Source organism: Gopherus evgoodei, chromosome 1 (assembly GCF_007399415.2).
Source record: "Gopherus evgoodei ecotype Sinaloan lineage chromosome 1, rGopEvg1_v1.p, whole genome shotgun sequence".
Classification (NCBI taxonomy): Eukaryota; Metazoa; Chordata; order Testudines; family Testudinidae; genus Gopherus; species Gopherus evgoodei.
This window is the reverse complement of record NC_044322.1, coordinates 40199466-40226047: the sequence shown is the minus strand read 5'-3', so window position 1 is coordinate 40226047 and position 26582 is coordinate 40199466. Positions and strand designations below refer to the sequence as shown.

General features: G+C 41.1%; 1 protein-coding gene across 2 annotated transcripts in view; it reads left to right on the top strand.

Moving 5' to 3' along the window:
- Positions 1–26582, top strand: part of ATP8A2 (ATPase phospholipid transporting 8A2) — a 591777-nt gene that overhangs the window by 137023 nt on the left and 428172 nt on the right. For both annotated transcript variants that reach the window (XM_030562288.1, XM_030562284.1), the window contains exons 21-24: positions 467–551; positions 2406–2545; positions 6341–6479; positions 17339–17403. In XM_030562288.1, coding sequence (XP_030418148.1) covers positions 467–551; positions 2406–2545; positions 6341–6479; positions 17339–17403 — 429 coding nt within the window. The remainder of the gene's footprint in view (positions 1–466; positions 552–2405; positions 2546–6340; positions 6480–17338; positions 17404–26582) is intronic.

The window sequence follows — 26582 nt, the reverse complement described above, 5'->3', positions numbered from 1 at the left end:
CTTTGTTTTTTATTGTTCAGGACTCTTCTGTTCTTGGAAAACCCAGTCTCACTTCCGTAATTCAAAATGGAGCATTCCATCTTTGCAGTACTGTATTCTAAATTTAAAAAAAACAGTGTAACAAGTTTGGGGGTAAGGGAAGAAAAATCTAAAGAGACAATGTTTGTGTTTTTGTATTTGCAAAGCAATTATAGTATCCCACCCTTTTTCACTTCTGCTTGGAGTTCATATAGGGTGGTAGAAACTGTAACATTCCAGCTTTGGCTTTCTAAGTGAAGCTACATCCATTTCATAGGTAAACCAAAATTCATTATTGTATGTATTTTCATTTTCAGATATTATCATGTCCACTTTAGGCACCTCACATCAGTTAGATCTTGAGGGGTTGAACACTTGTGCATTGTAGGTACATGAGTGAAGAGTTTACATGTGAATTTACTCTTTATATTTAATTTGGTTTTGATAGGATAATGTTATTTTTGAGAGACTTTCAAAAGATTCCCAATATATGGAGCAAACACTATTGCATCTTGAATACTTTGCCACAGAAGGTAAGTGAAACAACAGGCAAGTTTGAATCAAATTTTTGAATTATTATTAGTATTTTGTGTATTAATTTTTAAATGTCAACAAATTGTTGAGTGCTGAACAAGACAAAAATAAAGACAAATCCATAGGGTGATATGTTGTATATGTAAGGTAAACTCACTTACCCATGTGTAAGTCTAAAAAAGGATTTTACAAGCTGATCCTGCTTCTGTTGAAATCATGGTGATTTCAGTGGGAGCAGTACTGAGTCCTGCATAAAAATAAGGGAGAGTAGGGACTTAATTCTGATCTCACTTTGATTCATGTAAATCAGGAGTAACTACACTGAAATCAATGGAATTACAGCCGTGTAAAATCAGAAGAGATGAGAATTAGGCCTAAGTGTCTAAGCTAGTGTAACATACAAGCTGAAAGAGCTGGGAAAAATATGTGCATTGAAACTTAAAGTCATGTAGATTCATGTCTGAATCTGGCTCACTGGCACTGCTCATAGGAGCTTACAATCTAAAATCAAACATGCCAACTTTTTATTTTACTGGTGACAAATCCATGACACTGTCATTCACAAGGAAGTGCTAACAAGGATATGAGCTTTGTTCATTTTATATACCTTTTACTTTATTACTGTAAAAATGTATTTTTTCCTCAGTCCTATTTTTTCCAGTTTGTTCTGTGAACTCCCCTAACCCCAAATAATAAAACCTTTCTATTTTATATGGCATGCTTCCTCCTTTTGCTGACTAACTCATGCCAGAATAAAAATTATTACTTAGGCCTGGTCTACACTACACAGTAAGGTTGATGTAAGATGCTTTGTGTTGACCTAGCTGTGGAAGAGTCTTCATTTAAACTTGGTTCTCGCTGACGTAAGTGCCTCTCTATGCCAATTCAGTAACACCACCTCCCTGAGCAGGGTAGAGTCAGTTTCTATAATTAGGTTGACACTTACATCAACTTTTGCTGGCTCTCAGGAGCCATACCACAATGCCCCACGCTGACAGTACAATCGATACAAGTGCTCCTGGTAAGAACGGGCATTGCCGACTCAAGGTGCCACGTGCACACACACACAAGCAATTTAATAATTGCAGTGGCTGTATGCCAGTGTATAATAGGTTAACTTATTTTGTAGTGTAGACATGGTCTCATATATGTTAAACTTGATCAGCCGTCTAATAAAATGATCTCTTTCATACTCCATGGGGCCTATTCTCTATGTATTGTGTGGGTGTAACTCCCGTTCACATAGCTATGAGTTAATATGCATGCACGGAGGGGGAGAATACAGTGTCTTCTCTGAAAGGAAGTATTGGGATGAGCAATAATTTGAGATGAGTGGTATTACATATATGAAATACCTACTGTTGAAATATAATAATAATAATACTTACCAACGTCATTGGGGTTGTGTGACTTATAGTAATTACATTTAAAACAAATCACTTTCAGCCTCAAATGAAAAGTTAGATGAAAGATTACACTGTTGTTGCTCCAGTATTACTAGATTACTGAAAACTGGGGAGAGGTTAGGCCAGCTTCTCATCTTGGTTATACTGGTGTAAATCCAGCATAGTCAGTGGACTTGGTTAGATTTATGCCAGTGTCGGTAAATTCATAATCTGCCCCATTTGGGTGAAGTTGGTGGAAAAACCCAATTGTTTTCATACTGTGCTGGGAGATTGTCTTATCTTTCTAGAGCTTGAAGTTCCATTACGTATGTGTGTGAAACTTTCACTGACTCCAGTGAGGAGGCCAGGTGCTTAGCATCAGCTGGTTCAGTCAATAGAAGAATTGTAATGATGTGATTCTCCCCATCGGTAGGTTAATGTGTGCAACATCTATATTCTGTTTTGTAGGTTTGAGGACTCTGTGCATTGCATATGCGGACCTGTCAGAAAATTCTTATCGAGAATGGTTAAATGTTTATAATGAAGCCAGCACAATTTTGAAAGACAGAACTCAAAAGATGGAGGAGTGCTATGAGATCATTGAAAAGGTAACAACTGTAGACGTTTATGCTGCTGAGGGCTAAATCCTGCTTATCTTATGCATATGAATAGCTCCATAGTCTTCAAGCAGGATTATTTTGCTAAATGTATCACATGTTGAATTAATAAATACAGCTGCTGGAATATATGTATATATTACACACACGTATGCACACTCTCGCTCTTTCTCACTTTTCTAATGTTGTATCCACTCCAGTTTTCATATTTATTTTTCTAATTCTCAATCCAAAAGATACTTTTTTCAGTCTATGCTGCTGAAATTTTTCCTGTACAATATCTGTAAAGTTACAAATAACTAAGTTAAATGATTACAAAATGTATAAAAAATCCCCTCTCCTTTGGCTGATGAATTACTTAAATGCTTTCAAGGTTAAAACTGGCAGATAAGACTGTGGCTTTATTTGGCAGAGTTTGCTGCTTTTACTTCTGCAGCATTTTGTCTGCCATATTTTCTGTAACATGGCCAAATCCTTTCCTGCAGTGGCCCTAAAATTTCAGAAAAATATGCAAAGCTCTGTAGCACTAACTAGTTGTATGAGACATTCTTTTTTTTCCAGGAATATGGTATACGTGTGTACAGTACAGATACTTGGATTGTTCAATATTCATTCCATTTGTGTTACATATGATGTGCTTATGTCCGTAAATAATTGCAATAATTTTAGCCTTGAGTGATTGTATGCAGGCTGCGTGTACATTTTATTGGAGGGGAAATAGTTTAAATGATGTGACGCCAGGTGATTTCTGTTTTGTGAGCTTAAGAAATACAGATTGTGACCGTTCAAGCATATTGCTATGGTGATTAGTGAATGCACCAGTATGTATGTTCATCCACTGGCTAAAGTTAAAGTTGTGTAACTTCAATTCATTGCTTTTGAAATGTTGCTATTTTTCTGCTCAGAAACATTTGGCTCCATTATACACCTCTAAAATGTGGATTGTACGCAGAGGAAATAGAAGAACCACAAAAAAAATTACTGTATTGTATTTCTCCTTTGAGTAGTGACCCTATGGGTGCTCCACTGTAGGTGTGCTCGTGTCTCTGCACTGCTGATTGGAGAACTTTGGTAGCAGTGTCCACTAGGCCTGCACATGTGCTGTCTCTCCTCGTACTGCTCCATGAGGCTAGTCTGGGCGCATGGACCTGCCCAGTTCCTTCTCAACTGCCCATGGCTAGAGATGGAGCCATTATAAGACTTTTGCTTTATTTTATGTATCTATAACTAGTTAGTCTCCTAGTTATAGTTCTTGGTTTTTTTCTCCTTTCTTATTTTACCCTTGAAAATAATAATAATAAAGTACTTTATTTTCCCCTCTCTTTTGTCCCCCACTGGGGACTCTTCCCTACCAATGGGGTATGCTTGGTTTTCCAGGCTTCAAGAAGTGCCTTGCTTGCAAAGAGGTGATCCCGATTGCAGACAAGCACTCCCAGTGCATTCACTGCCTCAGGGAAGGCCACATCCAGCAAAAGTGTGGTCTTTGCCAACAACTCCCTCCATGATCTCGTAAGCACAGAGAGTGCTGACAGAAGATCATCTTCATGAAGGTGGCTCTCAGGCCTGATGTCAAGTATCAGAGGCTAGCCTTGTTAGTCTGTAGCCACAAAAAGAATGAGGAGTCCAGTGGCACCTTAAAGAGTAACAGATTTATTTGGGCTTAAGCTTTCATGGGTAAAGAACCCACTTCAGATGCATGGAGTGAAAATTACAGATGTAGGCAGATTTAAATTACAGATGCAGATTTAAAAGTAGACATACCTGAACAAAAAAACCTCAAAAAGAAACTGCAGAACTAAAATTCATTTGCAAATTTAACACCATTAATTTGGGCTTGAATAGAGACTGGGAGTGGCTGGCTCATTACAAAAGCAGTTTTGCCTCTGCTAGTATTGACACCTCCTCATCAGTTGTTGGGAGTGGACTACATCCACCCTGATTGAATTGGCCCTGTCAACACTGGTTCTCCACTTGTAAGGTAACTCCCTTCTCTTCATCTGTCAGTATAATAATGCCTTCCCTTCATTTCCCCTACTATTGAAGGTCCCACAGAAAATAAAAAGACAGAGCCCATGTCATTCTAATTCCTCCTACTTGGCTCAGGCAGACGTGGTACCCTTACCTGTCACAGCTTGCGACGTGCCCTCCAATCCTTCTCCCAGCCATTTCACACCTCCTCTCAAAGAACAGAGGACATACCCTACATCCCGACTTGGGGATTCTCCACCTCAAGGCATGGCTTCTGCTTGGGTCCAATATCTAGAAAGCTCTTGTTCAAAGGGAGGTACAAGAGGTTCTGTTGCACAGCAGAAAGTCTTTGACTTGACATACTTACTGGCAAAAATAATTTGGTGCTCTTCTTAACAAATCTCCCCAACATCCATGACTCTTCTGCATATCCTACCTAGACTGTGAATTAACCCTAATCAAATGGGGTCTACCTCTAAGCCGTCTCAGGGTTCACTTAGCAGCTATAACAATTTTCCACCAGCCCGTTGAGGGGTACTCAGTGCTGTCACATCCAGGTTCCTCAAGGAAATAGTAAACCTTTTCCCACAACCTCGACTTCTGACTTCCATGTGGGACCTAAACTTGGTACTGAAAGCTTTGACTAGGCCTCCTTTTGAACCTCTGACCACCTGTTTTCTGACATACCTTTCCATGAAAATGGTCTTTCTGATAGTGATTACCTTGGGCATGAGAATAGGAGAGAGAACTGCTCTCATGGTGCATCCACCGAATACGGTATACTTCAGTGACAAAGCTTACTCTTAGGCCACATCCAAAATTCATCCCTAAGGTTACCTCCCTGTTTCAAGTGAATCAATTGATTCACCTTCCGATGTTTTACCTCAAGCTTCTCTGAGACAGCAGGGAGGCTATGTTGCATACCCTGGATGTCAGGAGAGCCCTGGCCTTCTACCTGGACAGGACTAAGGCCTTCAGGAAGTCCTCTGAGCTTTTCCTCTTTGTTGCAGAAAGATCCAAGGGCTCAGCAGTATCAGCCCAAAGGCTTTCCAAATGGGTCTCAACTTGTATCAGACAGTGTTACCAAGTTTTGTAGTATGACCCCTCCAGACTGTTTGTACACACTCCATAAGGTCTATTTCCTCATCCGTTGCCTTCTTCAAGAATGTTCCTATTTCGGAGATCTGTAGAGCGGTGATATGTGTCAGCCCACACTTTCACAGAACACTATGTGATCACCAGAGACTCCGCCGCCATCTTTGGCTCCACAGTCCTGCCATCTGTGATGGACCAGACTCTGAAGTCCCGGCCCTCCAGAAACGATACTGCTTGGGAGTCATCTACAGTGGACCACCCACAGGGATACTACTCGAAGAAGAAGTTACTCATCTTGTGCAGTAACAATGGTTCTTCAAGATGTGTGTCCCTCCACAACCCACTCTCTTTCCTCTACTTCGGAGTTCTTGTCAATTACTCTGTGCTAGAGAAGGAACTTAGCGGGGCTAGCCTGCACGCACTGACTAGCCTCGGGCACAGCACGAGAAGAGACAGCGCATGTGTGGGCTTACTGGACACTGCTATTGAAGTTCTCTGATCAGCAGTGCAAGGACACAAGCACACCTACAGTGGAGCACCCATAGGGACACACATCTTGAAGAACCATTGTTTCTGCACAAGGTGAGTAACTTCTTCAGCTCTTGCCAAAACACTGTATTAGTGATGAGGTACAGCATGCAGTCATTAATTCCCTTTTGAGTGTGATCTAAGCTGATATTGGCCTAAAGAAAACAACCCCTCAAATTCTTATGTTTGTTTCAGGATTTACTGCTTCTTGGAGCTACAGCCATTGAGGACCGCCTTCAAGCAGGTGTTCCAGAAACTATAGCAACACTAATGAAAGCAGAAATCAAGATATGGATCCTGACTGGGGACAAACAGGAAACAGCTCTCAACATAGGTAGCAACAGCAACCTTCATATTTTATTTTGCTTTGAATTCACCTGATACAGAACTGTGAAAATAGGTAGCAAATGTGTGCGCTAAGGTAACTGGTGTTAGTGATTAAGAAGCCATTGTAACTTCCATTGAATGAAAAATGTTAATTAGAGTTTAAGGTGCAGCTTAGTTTGTCTATTTGAAGGTGAAAGTAGCATTCCAGCAATAGGGGGAAATCATCTTGTATGAAAAAGTTCTTAACATTAATAGTTTAGGGCTGTATTATAATTTCTCATAACAAAAATCTCTCAGTTCTGCATGCAGTTCTGTACATGTGTCATGGTATATTTCCCCAGTTTGAACCTTAGAGTCCAAAAGTTGGGGTACCAGCATGAATTCCTCTAAGCTTAATTACCAGCTTAGATCTGATAAGCTGCCACCAATCAGGAATTCCAGTGCCTGATACACTCTGGTCTCCCAAAACCTTCTCTGGGGACCCCCAAGACCCAGACCCCCTGGATCTTAACACAAGGAGAGTAAACCTCTTTCCTCACCATTGCCTTTCCTAGGATTTCCCACCCTGGAAGATTACCGTGATTCAAACTCCTTGAATCTTAAAACAGGGAGGAATGTCCTTCCCCCGCCTTTCTCCCTCACCCAGAGGCAAAACAGATTCAAGCTCCGTGAATCTAAAACAAAGGGATTCCCCCTTCTCCCCTCCCTCCCTGTTAAGTACAGACTCAATTCCCTTGAGCCTCAACAAGGGGGGAAAATCAGACAGGTCTTAAAAGCAAAACTTTTAATAAAAAGAAAGAAAAAAGTAAAAGGTATCTCTGTACTTTAGATGGTAAAAGTTACAGGGTCTGTCAGCTTATAGAAACTGGAGAAAAAGCCTCCTCCAACAGAAATACAATTTAAAATACTTCCAGCAAACTACACATTTGCAAATACAGAAACAATCAAAAGACTATAACCGCCTTTCTTATTAAAATACTCGCTATAAGAGACTGTAGAAGGGAGATTGGCAAGAAAACTGGTTGCCCGTCTAGTCCCTTCCAGGACCCAGAGAGAACAAAGCAAAACCCAAAAAACACAAACAAAGGCTTCCCTCCACCGAGATTTGAAAGTATCTTGTCTCCTGATTGGTCCTCTGGTCAAGTGTTTGGTTCCCTGTTTGTTAACCCTTTACAGGTAAAAGAGACATTAACCCTTAACTATTTGTTTATGACACGCCCCCGAAATCGCAGACAGCGCGGAACCTCACTGGCGGTGATTTCTTCCTAGAACTTTGGAATAAACAGATTAATACAACACATGCACCTTTACGTATACTACTAAGTATGTAAACTACAAGACTTTCTACATTTGAAGGACCAATTTTAACCAGTGGATTTTGGGAAACTTTCACGAGAGAGTGCATTAGCTACTTTGTTAGAAGCTCCTGAAATGTGTTGAATTTTAAAATCAAAATCTTGGAGAGCTAAACTCCATCGAAGCAGTTTTTTGTAGTTTCCCTTGGCAGTATGAAGCCACTTCAGCGCAGCATGGTCGGTTTGTAGCTGGAACCGCCGTCCCCAAACGTATGAGTGTAGCTTTTCCAGGGCGTACACAATGGCGTAGCATTCCTTTTCACTGACTGACCAGTGACTTTCCCTCTCAGATAGTTTCTTGCTGAGAAACACAACAGGATGGAAGTTGTGATCCGGTCCTTCCTGCATGAGCACTGCTCCTATACCACACTCAGATGCATCTGTGGTTACTAGGAATGGTTTGTCAAAGTCCGGGGCCCTTAGCACAGAGTTAGACATGAGCGTCACCTTAAGTTGGGTAAAGGCCTTTTGACACTTATCAGTTCACTTAACTGCATTTGACTGGGTCTTTTTGGTCAGGTCGGTCAGTGGGGCAGCGATTTGGCTGTAGTGTGGTACACATTGCCTGTAATACCCGGCCAAGCCTAAGAAGGATTGGACCTATTTTTCTGACTTTGGGACAGGCCACTTTTGGATAGCCTGCACCTTGGCCTGTAGGGGGTTTATGGTTCCTCGACCTGCCTGGTGTCCCAGGTAAGTCACTCTGTTTTGGCCTATTTGACACTTTTTGGCCTTAACAGTTAGTTCTGCCTGCCTGATACGCTCAAAGACTTTTTCCAGATGTTCTAGGTGTTCGGGCCAGAAGTCAGAAAAAATGGCCACATCATTGAGGTAGGCAACTGCATGTTCTCCCAATTCCGCTAGTAGACCATCTACCAGCCTTTGGAAGGTGGCGGGTGCATTTCACAGCCCGAAAGGAAGCATATTAAATTCATACACCCCCGCATGAGTGATGAATGCTGACCTTTCCTTGGCAGGTTCGTCTAGCGGTACTTGCCAGTACCCCTTGGTTAAGTCTATTGCAGATATGAACTGGGCACGTCCCAACTTTTCCAATAGCTCATCGGTGCTTGGCATTGGATAGTTGTCTGGACGAGTTACCGCATTTAGCTTACGGTAGTCCATGCAAAAGCGTATTTCCCCATCTGGTTTGGGTACCAGAACCACTGGAGATGCCCATGCACTGGTAGATGAGCGTATTATACCCATCTGTAGCATGTTCTGGATTTCCCATTCTATAGCAGCTTGGGCATGAGGAGACACTCTGTAGGGTGGGGTTCTAACTGGGTGAGCATTACCTGTGTCAATGGATTGGTATGCCCCGTTCAGTCTGTCCTGGGGTGGCTGAGAACAATGGCGCGAAGCTAGTGCACAGCTCCTTGATTTGTTGCCGCTGCAGACGTTCCAGGGTGGTGGAGAGGTTCACCTCTTCCATGCCACCGTCACTTTTTCCTTCGTAGTAGACACCTTCAGGCCACTCAGCGTCATCTCCTCCCTGGGGTGTAAACTGGCAAACCTGTAAGTCTCTGGAATAAAAGGGCTTGAGAGAATTAACATGGTAAACTCTGGGCTTTAGGGAGGAATTAGGAAATGCTATGAGGTAGTTAACAGCTCCCAGGTGCTCTTGGACCGTGAATGGCCCTTCCCATGATGCTTTCATCTTATGAGCCTGTTGCGCCTTCAAGACCATAACCTGGTCTTCTACCTTGAAGGAACGCTCCCTGGTATGTTTATCATACCAGGCCTTTTGCTCTTTCTGAGCATCCTTTAGGTTTTCTTTAGCAAGGGTTAAAGAGTGTCGGAGGGTTTTTTATAGGTTGCTTACAAAGTCTAGAATGTTAGTTCCTGGAGAAGCCTTAAACCCCTCCCATTGCTGCTTCACCAACTGTAATGGCCCCTTAACCTCATGGCCATACACAAGTTCAAATGGTGAAAACCCTAAACTGGGATGTGGTACAGCCCTGTAGGCAAAAAGCAACTGCTGCAACACTAGGTCCCAGTCACTGGAGTGTTCATTGACGAATTTACATATCATGGCCCCCAAAGTTCCATTGAACCTTTCGACCAGGCTATTGATTTGATGGTGGTAAGGGGTGGCAACCAAGTGATTCACCCTATGAGTTTCCCACAGTTCTTGCATGGTTTCTGCCAGGAAATTAGATCCTGAATCTGTAAGGATGTCGGAGGGCCAACCTACCCTGGCAAAAATGTCTGTTAGGGCCTGGCACACAACTTTAGCCCTGGTGTTGCCTAGAGCTACTGCTTCCGGCTATCGGGAAGCAAAGTCCATGAAAGTCAGTATATACTGCTTTCCTCTGGGTGTCTTTTTTGGGAAAGGACCCAGAATATCCACAGCTACTCGCTGAAACGGGACCTCAATTATGGGGAGTGGCTGGAGAGGGGCCTTGACCTGGTCTTGGGGTTTTCCCACTCTTTGGCACACCTCACAAGACCGGACATACTTGGCAACGTCCTTGCCCATCCCCTCCCAGTGGAACGACTTCCCCAACCTGTCTTTGGTTCTGTTAACCCCAGCATGGCCACTGGGATGATCATGGTCTAAGCTTAAGAGCTTTTCCTGGTACTTAGTTGGAATCACCAACTGTTTTTGTGGATGCCGGTCTTCCTGGTGTCCACCAGAAAGAGTCTGCTTGTATAAAAGTCCTTGTTCTACAACAAACCGGGATTGATTAGAAGAACTGAGAGGCGGTGGGGTGCTCCGTGCCGCCGCCCTAGCTTTCTGAAGGCTGTTATCTGCTTCCTGCTCAGTCTGGAACTGTTCCCTTGAAGCTGGAGACACCAGTTCTTCCTTAGACTGTGGACTTGGGCTTGGTCCCTCTGGAAGTGATGTAGGTGATGGGGTTGTTTTCGTTGCTGGTGAACCGCTTTCCGCTGGTGCACCAGGTGGTATTTCAGGCTCTGGCTGAGCCTCTTGGGTGTAGTTGTCTGCTGCTTCTGCCAGTTTAGGCTCGCTGGCACCCTCTGGCTTTGGGGTTGAAGATTGGTTTTCAATTGCTGGCGCTGGTGCTGTTTGCTTTTCCAGGTCCAGGTCTGGGACTGGAGTCACTGTGGCTGTTTCAGTCATTGGCAGGGGATCTGGGTCCACTACCTCTGTCTGGGTCTCTGGTAACACAGACGGGGCCTCTGTGGACGGCTCAGGAACAGGAATGGGTCTGGAAGCTTGCCTGGTTTGGCTGCGTGTAACCATTCCCACTCTCTTGGCCCGCTTCACCTGGTTGGCCAAGTCTTCCCCCAGTAGCATGGGGATGGGATAATTGTCATAGACTGCAAAAGTCCACATTCCTGACCAGCCTTTGTACTGGACAGGCAGTTCAGCTGTAGGCAAGTCTACAGCTTGTGACATGAAGGGGTAAATTGTCACTTTGGCCTCTGGGTTGATGAATTTGGGGTCAACTAAGGATTGATGGATAGCTGACACTTGTGCCCCCATGTCTCTCCACGCAATAACCTTCTTTCCGCCCACTCTCAAATTTTCCCTTCTCTCCAAGGGTATTTGAGAGGCATCTGGGCCTGGGGATCTTTGGTGTGATGGTGGTGTAATGAACTGCACTCAGTTGGGATTCTTTGGGCAGTTGGCCTTTATGTGTCCCTATTTATTACATTTAAACTATCGTCCAGCTGACTGGTCACTGGGCTGAGGTGGGTTACTGGAGACTGGTGAGGTGGAAGAATAGGGCATCTGTGGCTTTTCTTGGGTTGTAGGTGGGGTCTTGGGCTGCCCTCGGTTGTAGGGTTTATTGTCGGTGTGCCCCCTGGGGTATTCGCTCCCCTTGACAGTAGCTTTTTTCTTTTCTGCCACTTCCATCCATTTGGCTCCAATCTCCCCCGCCTTGGTTACTGTTTTGGGTTTCCCATCTAGGATGTACCTTTTTATTTTCTTAGGAACACCATCTAAGAACTGCTCCATTTGTATCAGGAGATGCAGCTCGTCCATATTGTTAACCTTTGTTCCTGATATCTGGGCCTTATAATTCTTTGCAATGTGGTAGGCATGTTGGAATGACACATCTGGTTTCCATTTTAGGGCTCTGAACCGCCGACGGGCATGCTCAGGTGTTATCCCCATTCTGTATCTGGCCTTGGTTTGAAAAAGTTTATAATCGTTCATCTGTTCCTTAGGCATTTCAGCCGCCACCTCTGCTAAGGGTCCACTGAGCAGTGGCCTCAGCTCTATCATGTACTGGTCTTCAGAGATGCTGTATCCATGGCAGGTCCTTTCAAAATTTTCTAGGAAGGCTTCAGTGTCATCACCTGCCTTGTAGGTGGGAAATTTTTTGGAATGTGGAACAACTGGTGAAGTGTTGTTAGGATTGACTGTGTTCTGTTGCTTAGCCTGTTCTAATTCCGTGGCCTGCTGGTGGGCTTCCCTCTGGAGCTCCATCTCTTTTTCTTTTAGTTCCAGCTGTTCTTGCTGCTTTTCCATCTCTTTTTGTTGCTTCTCCATGTCTCTCCTGTGGGCAGCCTCTTCCCTGGCCATTTCTGCCTGAATTAGTTCCATTCGTCTTTTATGTTCGTTGTGTTTAATAATTGCTTTTAATTTAGCTATTTTTAGTTTTCTTGTTGCTGCACTGGTGCTCATTGTTCCTGCTTTCTTGTGCTGGTGCGCCCTCTTCTGTTTACTGCCTGAAATGCTGTTCCTCTGCTGCCTGCTTGGGGTTGCCTAGCAACAGTGCCTTTTTTAACTTCTTCTACCTAATCTTTCACGTTTAAATTAAAACAAAAGAAAACCCTTTGATATGCATATGTGTTTTGTTGGAGTCTGTTGCTCACCACTTAAGCCTGCTTTGTTTAACAAAAGACCCTTGTTAAACCTTAATCTCTCTGCCTTCAGTGTACTCGTAAGAGAGAGAGAAAAAAAAAACCCTGCAGATTTGCTTTTAAAAAACCCCTTTTCTCTGCTTATAAGCAGCTAGCAGAGAAAAAAGAAAAATAATATTCTTACTGGCTTTTGGATTCTTATCCCAACGCTGCTCACCATGTCATGGTATATTTCCCCAATCTGAACCTTAGAGTCCAAAAGTTGGGGTACCAGCATGAATTCCTCTAAGCTTAATTACCTGCTTAGATCTGATAAGCTGCCACCAATCAGGAATTCCAGTGCCTGATACACTCTGGTCCCTCCAAAACCTTCCCTGGGGACCCCCAAGACCCAGACCCCCTGGATCTTAACAAAAGGAAAGTAAACTCTTTCCCTCACCCGTGCCTCTCCTAGGATTTCCCTCCCTCGGTTACCCTGGAAGATTACCGTGATTCAAACTTTCAGAGTAGCTAAAAAACCACCATAAGAACAATACAGAATAGGAAGGGTGATGGGCTATGGATGTTGTTTTCCATCTGTCTATAAGTGGTCACATGACCTTTTTGGCTGGAATTCAGATGACTCTGGAAATTGATGTTGAAAATGTCACCTGCCAATTTTAAGCCAGTGGAATATGTCTGGTTTGAACAGGTAGGGGCAATTGGCCAAGATATCCTTGTCCATCCGCATATACTAGAAAGTGCCACATCTCTTGAGTCACTTCTTCCTGAGCCTTTGCCAAACTGACTGCACCGACACAATCCAGCTCAGCCCTCTACAGCTTCATCTATGTGAAGATGATAGTTTTTGTGCTCTGTGACAAGCTTGTCTTCACCTACAGGTGTATAATCATGGTAGATTGACCCCTTCACAGCTTCATGCCCATAAGAGGGAGCAGGAGTTGGTCTTGCTTCATGCCATTGAGTCCCATCGATGGATGTTACAGGAACTGTCTAGGTGCCAGCTTCTATCTACTTCACTGTCCTTCATACTGTGACAGAATATTCGAATGTTGCACTGGCCCTCTAATGAGATACAGGAAAGGAAAGTCTACAGCCAAAATAAACAACTGGTTATTAGTAAGAAATTTAAAAAGCCCATCTCATTCCCAGTGTCGTGGTAGAGGAGGCCAACTTTTCCGTGACCATATGGAAAAAGTGCCTGCACTGTATGCAAGTGCAGCAGCTTGCTTATAAAAAACCTTTCAGTTATCTGAGCAAGCAGGCATGCGTGCCTATTGCGCTTCTATAGCACCTAGCCCAGTGGGGTCCTGGTCCAGAGTAGAGCCCTAGGTGCTACCACAATACAAATAGTAATAATATAATGAAAGGAGCAGCTGTCCTTCTGATTGTCTGTCTGTTTTGCATTGCAAATGTGGATTTTTAAAAAAATGTATATTTTAGGTGTATTTTTAGAGGCCTCTTTGAAGACAGCCTATGAGTTTGAAACAAATTGTACACCATCTCTTCAGATCTTGAATTATTTTTTTGGTAAGGCTGATGAGCAATGCACGCATCTCAGTCCTGATCCTGAAGTACCAAACAGTTTTAGGAAGTTCGGTAGAAGACAGAATGGAATTGGAATCAAATTTCCTAATTTGGATTTCTATCCCATAGGAAATGTCTGTTGTTTTATGGAACTTGTGCCCACATGTTTACTGTCTCACATGCTTATGGATGTGCCACCATGTCATATAGGACAAGCAAGTACCTAAGAACCTATCTACTTAATTCTAAAGTCCTTCAGCCCTTCTTATCAGATGAATAGAGGCAGAGCTTCACTCAATCTGGTCTTGTGAATGAACAGGCTGTCATGCACATACATACATACATACATAGTCCCAGTGTTACCTTGTTGCCAAAGTCTGCAGCCGTCATCCTTACCAAAAAGTCCTCAAAGAAAGCTACAGTTAGCCTGTATAAAGCACCACTCACACTTGCCTGCCTTTCTTTGTGGGTTTACAAATCTTTACTAACAGCCATTAGCTTGTTTTCCTTTAGGAATCACCTATCTTAGTAATGTGCTGTTTTCTTGTTGAAGCAGTTGCTTTCTTAGCATCATCAAATTAGCTCTGACTTTAAGGCCTTTAGTTGTTTGAACAAAAGTGACCTATGAGCCATTATGTACACAGATCTGCAGGTAGGCTGTTAGTAATTTTCTGAGTGGTCTTTTGCCAAAATTCTGGAACTCTGTGACCGAACTTGCATTACTTTAGCAAAGCTTCAGACACTCGGTAATTTTCTTTATTTAGCTTTAAAATTGGCTTCAGTTAGTGTAAGTGAAATTTCAGATGCAGTCTGCGTGACTCATGTAGTTATTGTTTGCTTACTGGAATTGTCTAAGATCTCAGTGTACCTGTAGAATTCAAAGGCACTAAAATGGATTAAACAGAATTTTCCGAAGTGGTAGTATTTCTAGTAGAAATAGGGTGGGTGGCTTAATATCTAAGTATTTTTAAGAGTCATTTACTACTGCATCTGGTGTGAATCTTCTGTAAAATCAGTTTGTTGATCTCAGTTTGCTCCTCAAAGGACAATAGTCGACAACCACAAAAGCACTTTCTTTTTATTTGCCATAGCTAGTAAAATGCAACAATGGGTGTCAGTACAGACCTTTCAGAATAGTGTCTTTGTTAATTAGTGAAGTCATATGATTTACATAAGCTTGTTCTGTGACTGACTGTATCGTATCTGGCATTGTTTTCCACTAATTCATATCTTTTTGAAATGTATACACATGCTCAAAATAAAGCAAATATTGGGATGCAGAGGGATACCTTTTTAAAACTGTGCCTTTAAATGATCACTATAGTTAGGCTAATGTTTAGCAGTAACATTTTGTGTACAGTTTGAATCATGTTTGTAAAGTTTGTTTTAAATTACATTTTGAAGTTCTCTTGTAAGTAAAAAGGTTTACAATCACTGTGCATAACTTCTGGCACCCTTCTAGCTTTAATTTAACGGTTAATTTCAGGTAAATACAAGTCCTGGAGGTGCCTGTCTCAGCCGCTTTATGGATTTAGTTAATTTTTTGGATTAAGGATCTAGACCCCAATTTACAAGTGTGAATTGACATTTTATACCTAGCTTTGATCCAGAAGTTGATCTCATTTTACCAAACTGGAGTGTCTGTACTTTTAGTTTTAATTTGCCATATTAGCACTGCCAGAAGTAACTATATTAACCATTTGTATAGACTATATAGTTGTAAACGTCATTTGGCAACTTTAAGTGCCAATTACAATACTTTTAACATACTGATGTTATATTTCAAGATGGTAGAGATCTGAAATTGTGCATAATATATAAGAATCTTATAAAATGGTGATTGGTTTGTGTTTTGTGCCCTCTTTCTGAGCTTTTTTTTTCCTATTCCTATTTAACTCAGTGATGAAACTTCAATTGACTTCACTCATTGCAGGATTGGACCCTCTGTACTCTATAATTGCCAAGACATATAGCAGAACTGCTTAACGTTTTCACCAGAACTTCTTCATCCTGCTCCAGCTGTCAAATGGCGTCTTGCTTGATTTGAAAGATGTAAAATAAAACAACGAGCAGCAGTTTCAAAATTACTGCTCACTGTTGCAGCTGTTGTTCCAATCAAAAACTACTAGAAAATCCTTTTGAATTAGTTATACTGAATTTGTAACAGTCTACTGCATAAAGCTGCAGCCATTCCCTGGGGAAAGAATAAGTCTGACATGGAGGGAAATGATTAAAGTTGTAATATCCCATATTTTTCAGTGAAAATAAAAAACGTAGCTCTTCAGTCTGGAGCTAATTTAAAAATTCCATTTTTTCCCCTTAAATTCAGCATATGGGACTTTTTCCCCCCCTTAATGGAAGTAGTAGGCTAGAATTACACTGGAGCCGAAATAATCATTATGTGTTTTTTCTTATGAAGTCTGTTTTTTGTTTGTCATTACCCACTAAAAGGTTTAATTACTCTTGCTGATAGTGAGTCTCTTTGGGTGGAATAGCACAGAAAGTCATGGATTGTGCAGTTTTCCTATTGTGAATTCTGTTTTACTAGCTATGCTTCATCATTTTCTCAACAGAGGCATACAGTCTCACTGCTGGCCACAACCCTCTTATATTTGTAGAAAGGAATCCTTATCTAGTCAACACAAATGTATTCATTGCAAAATATGGCCCAAAATATTATTGCAAAGCTATATTATTATGGACCATAATTATACTTAAGGTAAGTTATGAAGAGCATCAGGCAGAAACATCCTTGATAGTAATAATCACAAAATTCTTCTTTACTTAATGACCTAAATGTTGTGCATTACAGCTATATGCTGCTAAACAGCTGCTATTTTCTACCCAAGAGGAGGCTGCATTTCAGTTGTTGCTTAAATGGATTCTTTCATATGTCAGTCCTCAATAACTCCTATAAAATATATTAGCGCAACGAAAAATCTTGTAGTCTGACTGAATGACTTACATTGCTGTTAATGTGTGTCTCTCTATGCCACCCCTACAAAAACAAACAAAAAACCACTCCATTCATTATTATTCATATTGCTGATCAGTTACTCACAACGGACTACTCCTGTAAGTAACTGTTCACCATGGAGCTCATAATCTGGCCCTTAGAAATCCTCAGATAAAAGGTGCTATATCAAAAGTGAAATTAAAATATTTATAATTTTTACAACGAAACCCTTGTTTTTATCTTTTACAGGGTACTCCTGCCGGCTTGTTTCTCAGAATATGTCTCTCATCCTAGTGAATGAAGATTCGTTGGATGTAAGTAATTCTTTCCATGGAAGTTCTTGGTTCAGTCCTTTATTTGTGTTGCATTTGTTTTATTTCCTCATTCTGCTTCAGGAATAGTTTAAAATCAGAGCTCATTTTAGAAAGCTGCCAATCAGCAACTTTCAGCTATCTAGACTAGATGACCTCCTGAGGTCCCTTCCAACCTAATCTTCTATGATTCTATGATTCAACAGATCAGTAGGAACAGGGTTGGGCTTTAAATAACCTCAATTCCACTAGAAGTAGCCTTCCTGCTAAGGGAAAACAAGTTAATCAAAATGTTTCTTATTCTCTTAAAGCTGTATCTGACATTAGATGTTTTGAGCAACATCTAAGATGGTTGGAAATAGGCTGGGCAAATACACGTAAATTCACTGTGCGGTGTATTTAATTTTAAGATGTAAGCAACATTAAAAGAGCATTGTAGTTGTTCATGTCCTCAGTACTTGTCCCATGCATAGTGAATGGAATTTTCCTCCAGTAGTACCTGAGTAATTTGTTATGTGCTGAGGTGATCCACAGATCTTGTCTCCTTATGAAATGATGATGCCTGTGCTTTCTCACCAATTCCAAAAGCAGCTCATATGTGGCTTGAACATCAGCGTTGGTTCTTGCTATTGCAGCACTGCTCATGAGAGCACTTCCAAAATTAGCCAGCTGGGAGAGATGTATAGATCTCTAATAGAGACTATGTCTACACTTATGGTGGCGTGTAGAGCAGTGGTTCTCAAACTAGGGCCGTCGCTTATTCAGGGAAAGCCCCTGGTGGGCTGGGCCGGTTTGTTTACCTGCCGCATCCACAGGTTCGGCCAATCGCAGCTCCCACTGGCCGCGGTTCACCGCTCCAGGCCAATGGGGGCTTAAGGAAGCCGCACGGGCCGAGGAATGTACTGGCTGCCCTTCCTGCCCTTTATTAAATCCATAGAATGTGCCCATTCTAGACTCAATGTACATATACAATTAATTGTTTATATAGAGACAAAAAGATTCAAATCAGCACAGTGTCAACTTATAAGACTCCCAGTCCATCAAAATTACAGACAAAACTCCTGGGCCCTTTGATTATTCCATTTCTTTTTCATTGGAACTAAATGCTGCACTGTCTTGGCTTTCCCATTGACTAACTGAAAATGATGACTGTAGAGGGATTGATGGCCAGGGTTCAAACCAGAGAAGGGAGAGAGTACACATCTGGAGGAAATAACAGTTGTATGCCTCCTCGATGTAGGGTGTTTAGCCAGATTTGATAGTAAACTGTTCAATCCAGGGTTGTGAGAAAGTCTTCAACGTTTTAGTTTGTTTTTGTTTCTGAGAAAATCTTCAACCCTGGTGAGATAAAAGAGGTTTGGCTTTTTTCATTTTTTTAACTTTTGTGTTACTCTGAAGTAGTTACATGAACAATAAAGAAATTTTGAAGTTGTTTATCTTAGAAACATGAGTCCCTAATTTCAAGATGGGAATGAAACTTTTTAAAGTATTCGGTATGCTAAAAGAAAAGTGATAAGACCATTAAAGTTTTTGTCATATCTTTTGAAAGTAGTAAGAATGTTCCTAGCTCTATCTACAAGCCTGAAAGAGAAATGAGAGGAGTCACTGATGACTGGAGAGAAATGCATGTTTAGAATGAACTGTCACTGGATTTGAAGAGGGGAGTGAGTGCAGTTCTTAACTATCACGGAAGTTGGCTTGCTAGCACCTAGACACTTCTGGAAGGTAGACAGGGTATCTGATAATATGGTTCTTGATAAGATTGGCTAACATCTCTTTCACAGTGTTGAATTCACTAGGTGGCTGTTTCTCATTCTAACTGTTGTAAATGTGAAAGCTACAGAACAGTAATGCCAGTAAGTACCTAGTATGGTTCAACGTATGCATTAGTATGACTCAGCCTGTCTACAGCTGAATGAAGTGTAGGAAAAAAGTAACTGAATAGACTGAAGTAATGAAAGAAGATAATGTAAATTTTATCAAGAGTTGGTAAGTAGCACGAGAGAGAGAGGATTCGTGCTCAGCTCAAAAAGTGCAGAAAAGAGCTCTCTTTGGATTCATCAGTATCAAATGTACCATTGAATAAAACAGTTTATTCAAGTGGAAGCACAGAACTGTGATAAGCTGGATGATCCTGCAAATTACAACACAATATGATCCCAAGAGAAAGTCCAGGATACAAACTATAACATATTTAAAACCACCTTCATAAAACAAGGATACTCCACCAGAGAAGTGGATTGCATCATGTAACAGGCTATCCAGATATCTCCAGAAATCCTGCTCCAGTACCAGAAAATAAACCCTCCGACCACACACCCCTGGTTGTCACTTGAACCCCACGCCAGAACCCATGAGGGTCTTATTAAACAGTTACAACCCGTACTTAGTGGGGAAAACATCCTGCAAGAAATCTTTCCTGAATCCCTTCTTCTGGCCTTCAGACAACCCCCAACCTTGCCAGGATCATCATCAGAAGCATAGACGATAGACCAAGACACCGAAATTCCCTCTAAACTGCGCAGCCGCGCAACAGGCTATCAAGAGAGAGGTTATCAAGGGAGAGGCATGCCTGGCCCGGCCCAGCCCCGCTGGAGCTGCTGCTGCTGAGGAGAGGTGCCTCTCTCCCAACCCCAAGCTGCTGTGGTGAGAGAGGGCTGGCGGGAGTCGTCTCTCCCTGCTGTAGCTCCTGGGCAGCCTGTACCCCCAACCCTTCATCCTCAGCTCCACCCAGAGCCTTCACCCCCTGCTGGAGCCCTCACCCCCTGCACCCCAACCCTCTGTCCCACCCTTAAGCCCACTCCTGCATCCCAAACCCCCTCATCCATGGCCCCACCCCAGAGCCTACACCCCTAAGCAGAGCCCTCACCACCCACACCACAATAACAAAATTTATTCTGCACATGGGTGTAAAAAACTCAAAGCAGCACCAGCCCTTGCCATAAAAACAGATGTGAAACCTGCGGACATATCTCCACTGCTATGATTATCTATACCCTCCAAAACACAGCTTTCAAGATCAATGGCTCCTACACAGACCTATCACAACACGGGGTGTACTTCATCCAGTGTACTAACTGCCCCAATAACTATGTGGGTGAAACCAGACAATTACTATGCTCTTGAATGAACTCACACAGAAAAATGATAACAGACAAAAACACCATCTCACCCATGGACGAACGTTTTCACAAACTGATCACTCCTTATCTGACCTTTCTGTCCTTGTCCTCAAAGGAAACCTGCACAACCTTCCAAAAGATGAGCCTGGAGCTTAAATTCATAACTCTGCTAGACACCAAAAATCATGGACTTAATAAATACACTGGATTTATGGCTCAGTACAACAATCTATAACCCACTAATCCTACTTTGTCCTATGACGGTCAAGGTCTTAACTGCCCGCTTCACCTTCAATGGTCTCTTGCAATGTGTGTGAACTCCTTATCTATCCTGCCTTGTATTTAGCTGTGACACTTGGAGTACCTTTCCCAGACTTGAAGAAGAGCTCTGTGTAAGCTCAAAAGCTTGTCTCTTTCAGCAACAGAAGTTGGTCCAATAAAAGAAATTACCTCACCCACCTTGTCCTGCAAATTAAACATTTTCAGTGCTGTTGTCCTTACTGAAACATAAAACGTAATGATAATTAAAGCCTTCTGTCCCAACCCTTCTAGCTAGTCTTCATCAGCAGCTTTACTGAAGAGCTGTCTCTGTTCATTTTTAAAAAATGGCTGTGGCAATACTATAAACAACTTGAAAGACTTGAGCTTGTTGAGAAAGTTTCAGACTTCTTTTAACATTCCCTTCAGTGTGTCAGAAAACCACAATTTAAAGGAATGGCTGAAACACTTCTACCTGGAAGGATAGACCGATTTAAACTTATGGGCCCACTGCTGATTGCTGCAAGTGAAGAAATGTGGGGGAGGAGGAAGAATTGCAAGAACCAGCATTAATGCAGAATAGTTGGTCAGGCATGAGACTGTTACCAAATAATGGTTATAAGGATCTATATAGGGAACGATGCATTCCTTCTTATTGATATTTATTCTGTGTCTGAAAAGAAAAAATGCAGACTCTCTTGTGTCCAAGTTGTTGAAAATGTGATTCAAGAATGCAGAGAAAGGTATGGCAAAGAGGATTTTCCCATTTGCTTAGACAATGGAAAATAAAATAAAAAAAGGTGAGAACTTCTTGGGTACAAATACTTGTAAATTTCTGGGATGAAATCTTGGTTCCATTGAAGTCAGTGGGACTTCTGCCATGGATCAATGGATCCAGGATTGCAACCCTGATATTGGTGTTCAGCACTATTTATTTAAGTCATGAAAAAAGAGTATCAACTAACAGCTGTAACACCAATTTTGGAAGCTGAAAGAAATTTCTGAAAAAGAAGGATTGATATCCCCTCTTCTCGAAACAATCAAGGGCACTCTCAGGAAAATTGTGAATCTCTATTTGCATCCCACTATCCATAAAATGTTACATTTCCGCTATGCACAGGGAGGATTTCGATCAAAACATTGCACACATTTTACACAAATAGAGGCTCTTTCGGAAAGGCACAAAATTGACAAAAGCAGTTGAAGGAGATTTCAAAGGAATTTGACAGATTACAGGCTGATGCCACTGCTACAGCAGTCTCTGTGGAATGCTAGTTTGATGTAATTAACAACATGAACTGGAGCCGCACAAGGACAACATTAAAAAAACAGTATTCAGAAAAGCTATGGAACTTTCCTGTTACTTAACCAACATGACGGATGCCAAATATAAAGGTCATGAGTCTGGCCCACAGCAGAAAAGAAGAGGCTGAAATCTAGCTGATGAAATGTGTTGAGTTCCCCTTCATCCCCTCCCTTCAGTAAAACTGAAGATACAGACCTCTATCCCAAATCTGTGTTTTCCAAGGAGGTTATAACATGGTTTGTTGCTTTAAAATAGTAGTAAATCCTAGCATTAAAATCACAAAAAGCAAGATAATTTAATTCAGAATTTGTCATGTTTTATAAGTTCTGCACTCCTTTCTAGCCAGGTCACTGACAATAAGACTTATTGTAGTGAATTGGTTTGTTCAGAACTTCATAATAGTTTGCGCTGAAAAGTTAAATTGGTAAATCTGTATTGCTATTTAAGGGCAAAAACAAGCATTGTAGGCCTGACTAGTTAATAGACCAGGGACTTGATGATTGTGTTCTTGTTTTACATACAGAATTTGAAAGCATTTCATTTGCACAACATGTGTCTTTCTGGTTTTCAGAAAGAGAAACTTGCTTACAGATTTTATCACTTTTATGTAATAGAACCTTTGTGGGGCTTGTCTTAGTTAGGTGTGTTTTCCCCTGCCCCAAGGAAAAGAAGCAATTCCCCCCCCTCAATTTTATCCATTTATAAATATCAATAGATATAAATTTATCAATTAAAACATGTGGGCAATCTTGAGGTCATATTGGATCTTCTGCTGATTTTTATCCCATCCACATTTGGGAAGGAGACGTAAGTGCTGGAACTAGGGATCTTGGGGGTGCTGCTGCACCTGCTGGCTTGAAGTGGTTTCCATTATATACAGGGTTTGCCATTTGGTTCAGTGGCTCTGCACCCCCACTATCAAGTTGTTCCAGCACCCCTGAAAGGAGTTTGCAACTTTTTTTGGTTGTAGGTATCCTCGGTGGTATTCTTGCCTCTATCAGCTGGAGATTGGAGTGCTATAATGCACTCTATGCCTGAAAACTACTTGGAAACTGTAGCTAGTGCAATTGCAATTTAAATGGTATCATTCTGTAGGGTGCAAAGATACTTGTGATGAACATTGTACTGTATAAGAACCCAGACATACTGTCATCCCCCCTTCCACTGATCTGTCATGACATGAGTTTGTCGACCTTATGGACGACCTTCAGTGGCTGTTTTGCTTAAAGGTTATTGAGTACTTTGGGGGAGAAGGTCTGGGGATCACTATTGTTTTGTAAATTATACTGAAATAAATCTGGAAATAAAATTAGAGAAGAATGGCATAAACACTGACATTGATGGTTATCTTTTGGCTATCGTAAATCCTCTCTTTATGTTACTCTTGGTCATTAGTTTGTGATTAATTAAAATATTAGACGATAATAGATAAACCATTGTATGGTGCACTGATGTTCCTGTAGCCCACCCAGTTATCTCAGTGGAAGTTTGGAAAACCACAGTGTCTGACTTCAACCCGCTGAAAGAAGGTGTGAGTTTTTGGCTCTCAGCATACAGTAGATTGCCCTGGTGGCTGTGATCTTGGTTAGGAACTTGATCTTGCAAAGTGCTGAATGACTTCCAGTCCCATTGAATTTGAGGACTCGCATAAGGTAAACACTTTGCAGAATCCAGTCCTAGGTGATTAAACCTAGGTGTCATCCCCCACGCCCCCCCAAAAAAATCACTTGGAGAGGTTAAATTCATAGCAAGAGATGCCCATTTATGTCTTTCCATGGCGGAGCAATGGAGGAATGATTTCTGAGAGCCTGTTTATCTTCTGCTGGTTTCAGCCAGTTATGCCAGTGCACACTGTCACGAGCCTTAAAAATATACACGGACAAAGAGACTACTGCAAATTTAAACATGTGAAAGGTCAATGCCTTCATCCTTTGTGCTTTTCTTTCCCCTCGCCTTGCTGCTTTAAAATAATTCTTTATAATTACAAATTTTAGCTGATGTGATTAACTTCTACCTTTTCCTGGCCTATAACTTTAGATAAATCAGACTTAGAAATGACAAACTAAATCTTCAGCCATAGATGTCTTCAGTCTAGATCCTAAGAATGGGTTTGTAATAGCTCTCCAAGTGATTAAAGTTTGGAGGATGATAGTCACTTCTGTCAAACATTCACTATGATTAGTGAAGAATTTTGTTCTGAGACCCCACCCAATAGTATTCACAGAGTATTTAAGCATTAAATGCTAGTTTTATATTTTGAAGAAACCGCAAAATGTACCCCCCTGTTGAGACTTTTAAAGCAATGAATATTCCTCAGTAAGAATCTGCTTAATGAGAGCAGGCATTTTCTCCTAACAGCCTTGAGATCTTCAGCTAAATCAGTATGTAAATCTAATATTTTATATTATTCCTATTTTGCTTTCTTAGAATTTCTTGTAAATGCAAAAATGCTTTTGCGAAGAGACAATATACAGTGTTCAGTTTTCCACTGTTGTCCTCAGATATCACATATAATAAACAGTTGCTTCATATTCAATGGATTTTATGTATGGATCTCGATTAATCGCAATTAACTCATGCGATTAACTCAAAAAAATCACAATTAAAAAAATTAATCGCAATTAATCACAGTTTTAATTGCACTGTTAAACAATAAAGTACCAACTGAAATTTATTAAATATGTTGGATGTTTTTCTACATTTTCAAATATATTGATTTCAACTACAATGCAGAAAACAAAGTGTACTGTACTCACTTTATATTATTTGTATTACAAATATTTGCACTGTAAAAATGATAAGCAAAAGAAATAGTATTTTTCAATTCACCTCATGCATGTACCGTAGTGCAATCTCTTTATCATGAAAACGCAACTTACAAAAGTAGATTTTTTTTGTTACATAACTTCATTCAAAACAAAACAATGTAGAACTTTAGAGCCTACAAGTCCACTCATTCCTACTTCTTGTTCAGCCAATTGCTAAGACAGACAAGTTTGTTTACATTTAAAAGAGATAGTACTGCCCTCCTCTTATTTACAATGTCACTTAAAAGTGAGAACAGGCATTCACATGGCGCTTTTGTAGCTGGCATTGCAAGGTATTTATGTGCCAGATATGCTAAACATTTGTATGCCCCTTCATGCTTCGGCCACCATTCCAGAGGACATGCTTCCAGGATGATGACGCTCATTAAAAAAAAGTGTTAATTAAATTTGTGACTGAACTCCTTTAGGGAGAATAGTATGTCTCCTGCTCTGTGTTTTACCCACATTCTGGCATATATTTCATGTTATAGCAGTCTCGGCTGATGACCCAGTATGTTGTTCATTTTAAGAACGCTTTCACTGCAGATTTGACAAAACACAAAGAAGGTGCCAGTGTGAGATTTCTAAAGATAGCTACAGCACTTGACCCAAGATCTAAGAATCTGAAGTGCCTTCCAAAATTTGATCAGGATGGGTTGTGAAGCATGCTGTCAGAAGTCTTAAAAGAGCAACCCTCCAATGCGGAAACTACAGAACCTGAACCACCAAAAAAGAAAATCAGCCTTTTGCTGGTGTCATGTGACTCAGATAATGAAAATGAACATGCGTTGGTCTGCTCTGCTTTGGATTGTTATCGAGCAGAACCCATCATCAGCATGGATGCATGACCTCTGGAATGGAGCATGAAGGGCACGTAAATAACTTGCAGTGCCAGCTACAACAGTGCCATGCGAATGCCTGTTCTCTCTTTCAGGTGACATTGTAATTAAGAAGTGGGCAGCATTATCTCCTGTAAATGTAAACAAACTTGTTTGTCTGACTGAACAAGAAGTAAGACTGAGCAGACTTGTAGGCACTAAAGTTTTACATTGTTTTATTTTTGAATGCAGCAATTTTTTGTATATAATTCTACATTTGTAGATTCAACTTTCATGATAGAGATTGCACTGCAGTACTTGTATTAAGTGAATTGAAAAATAATACCTTTTATTTTTACAGTGCAAATATTTAAAATAAAAATAAATATAAAGTGAGCACTGTACACTTTGTATTCTGTCGTAATTGAAATCAATATATTTGAAAATATGGAATACATCCACAAATATGTATATAAATAGTATTCTATTATTGTTTAACAGTGCAATTAATCTTGATTAATTTTTTTAATCACTTGACAGTCCTGATTTTATGTATAGCAGATTTTGGATGGTTATTAAATCCATCTATGTAGTGATACATAGAGGAAAAATGATACGGAAACATCAGACGTCTTTCATAAACACCAGAACTAATGGGAACCCTGAAAACATTAAGGGCATACAAGTGAGATAAACTTAGAAAGATCCACAGATTGTCAGACAACCCAAGAACTTGTTGATTTATAACTGCTGGCCTCCTAAGTGAAGAAAATCGGTGATTACATGGTAGGTCATGAATGTATGTCATGAGAAATATCTAATATCTTTGGTGGCTGTGGCGCTTGAGCTCAGATAACAAGCTTCTCCGCCA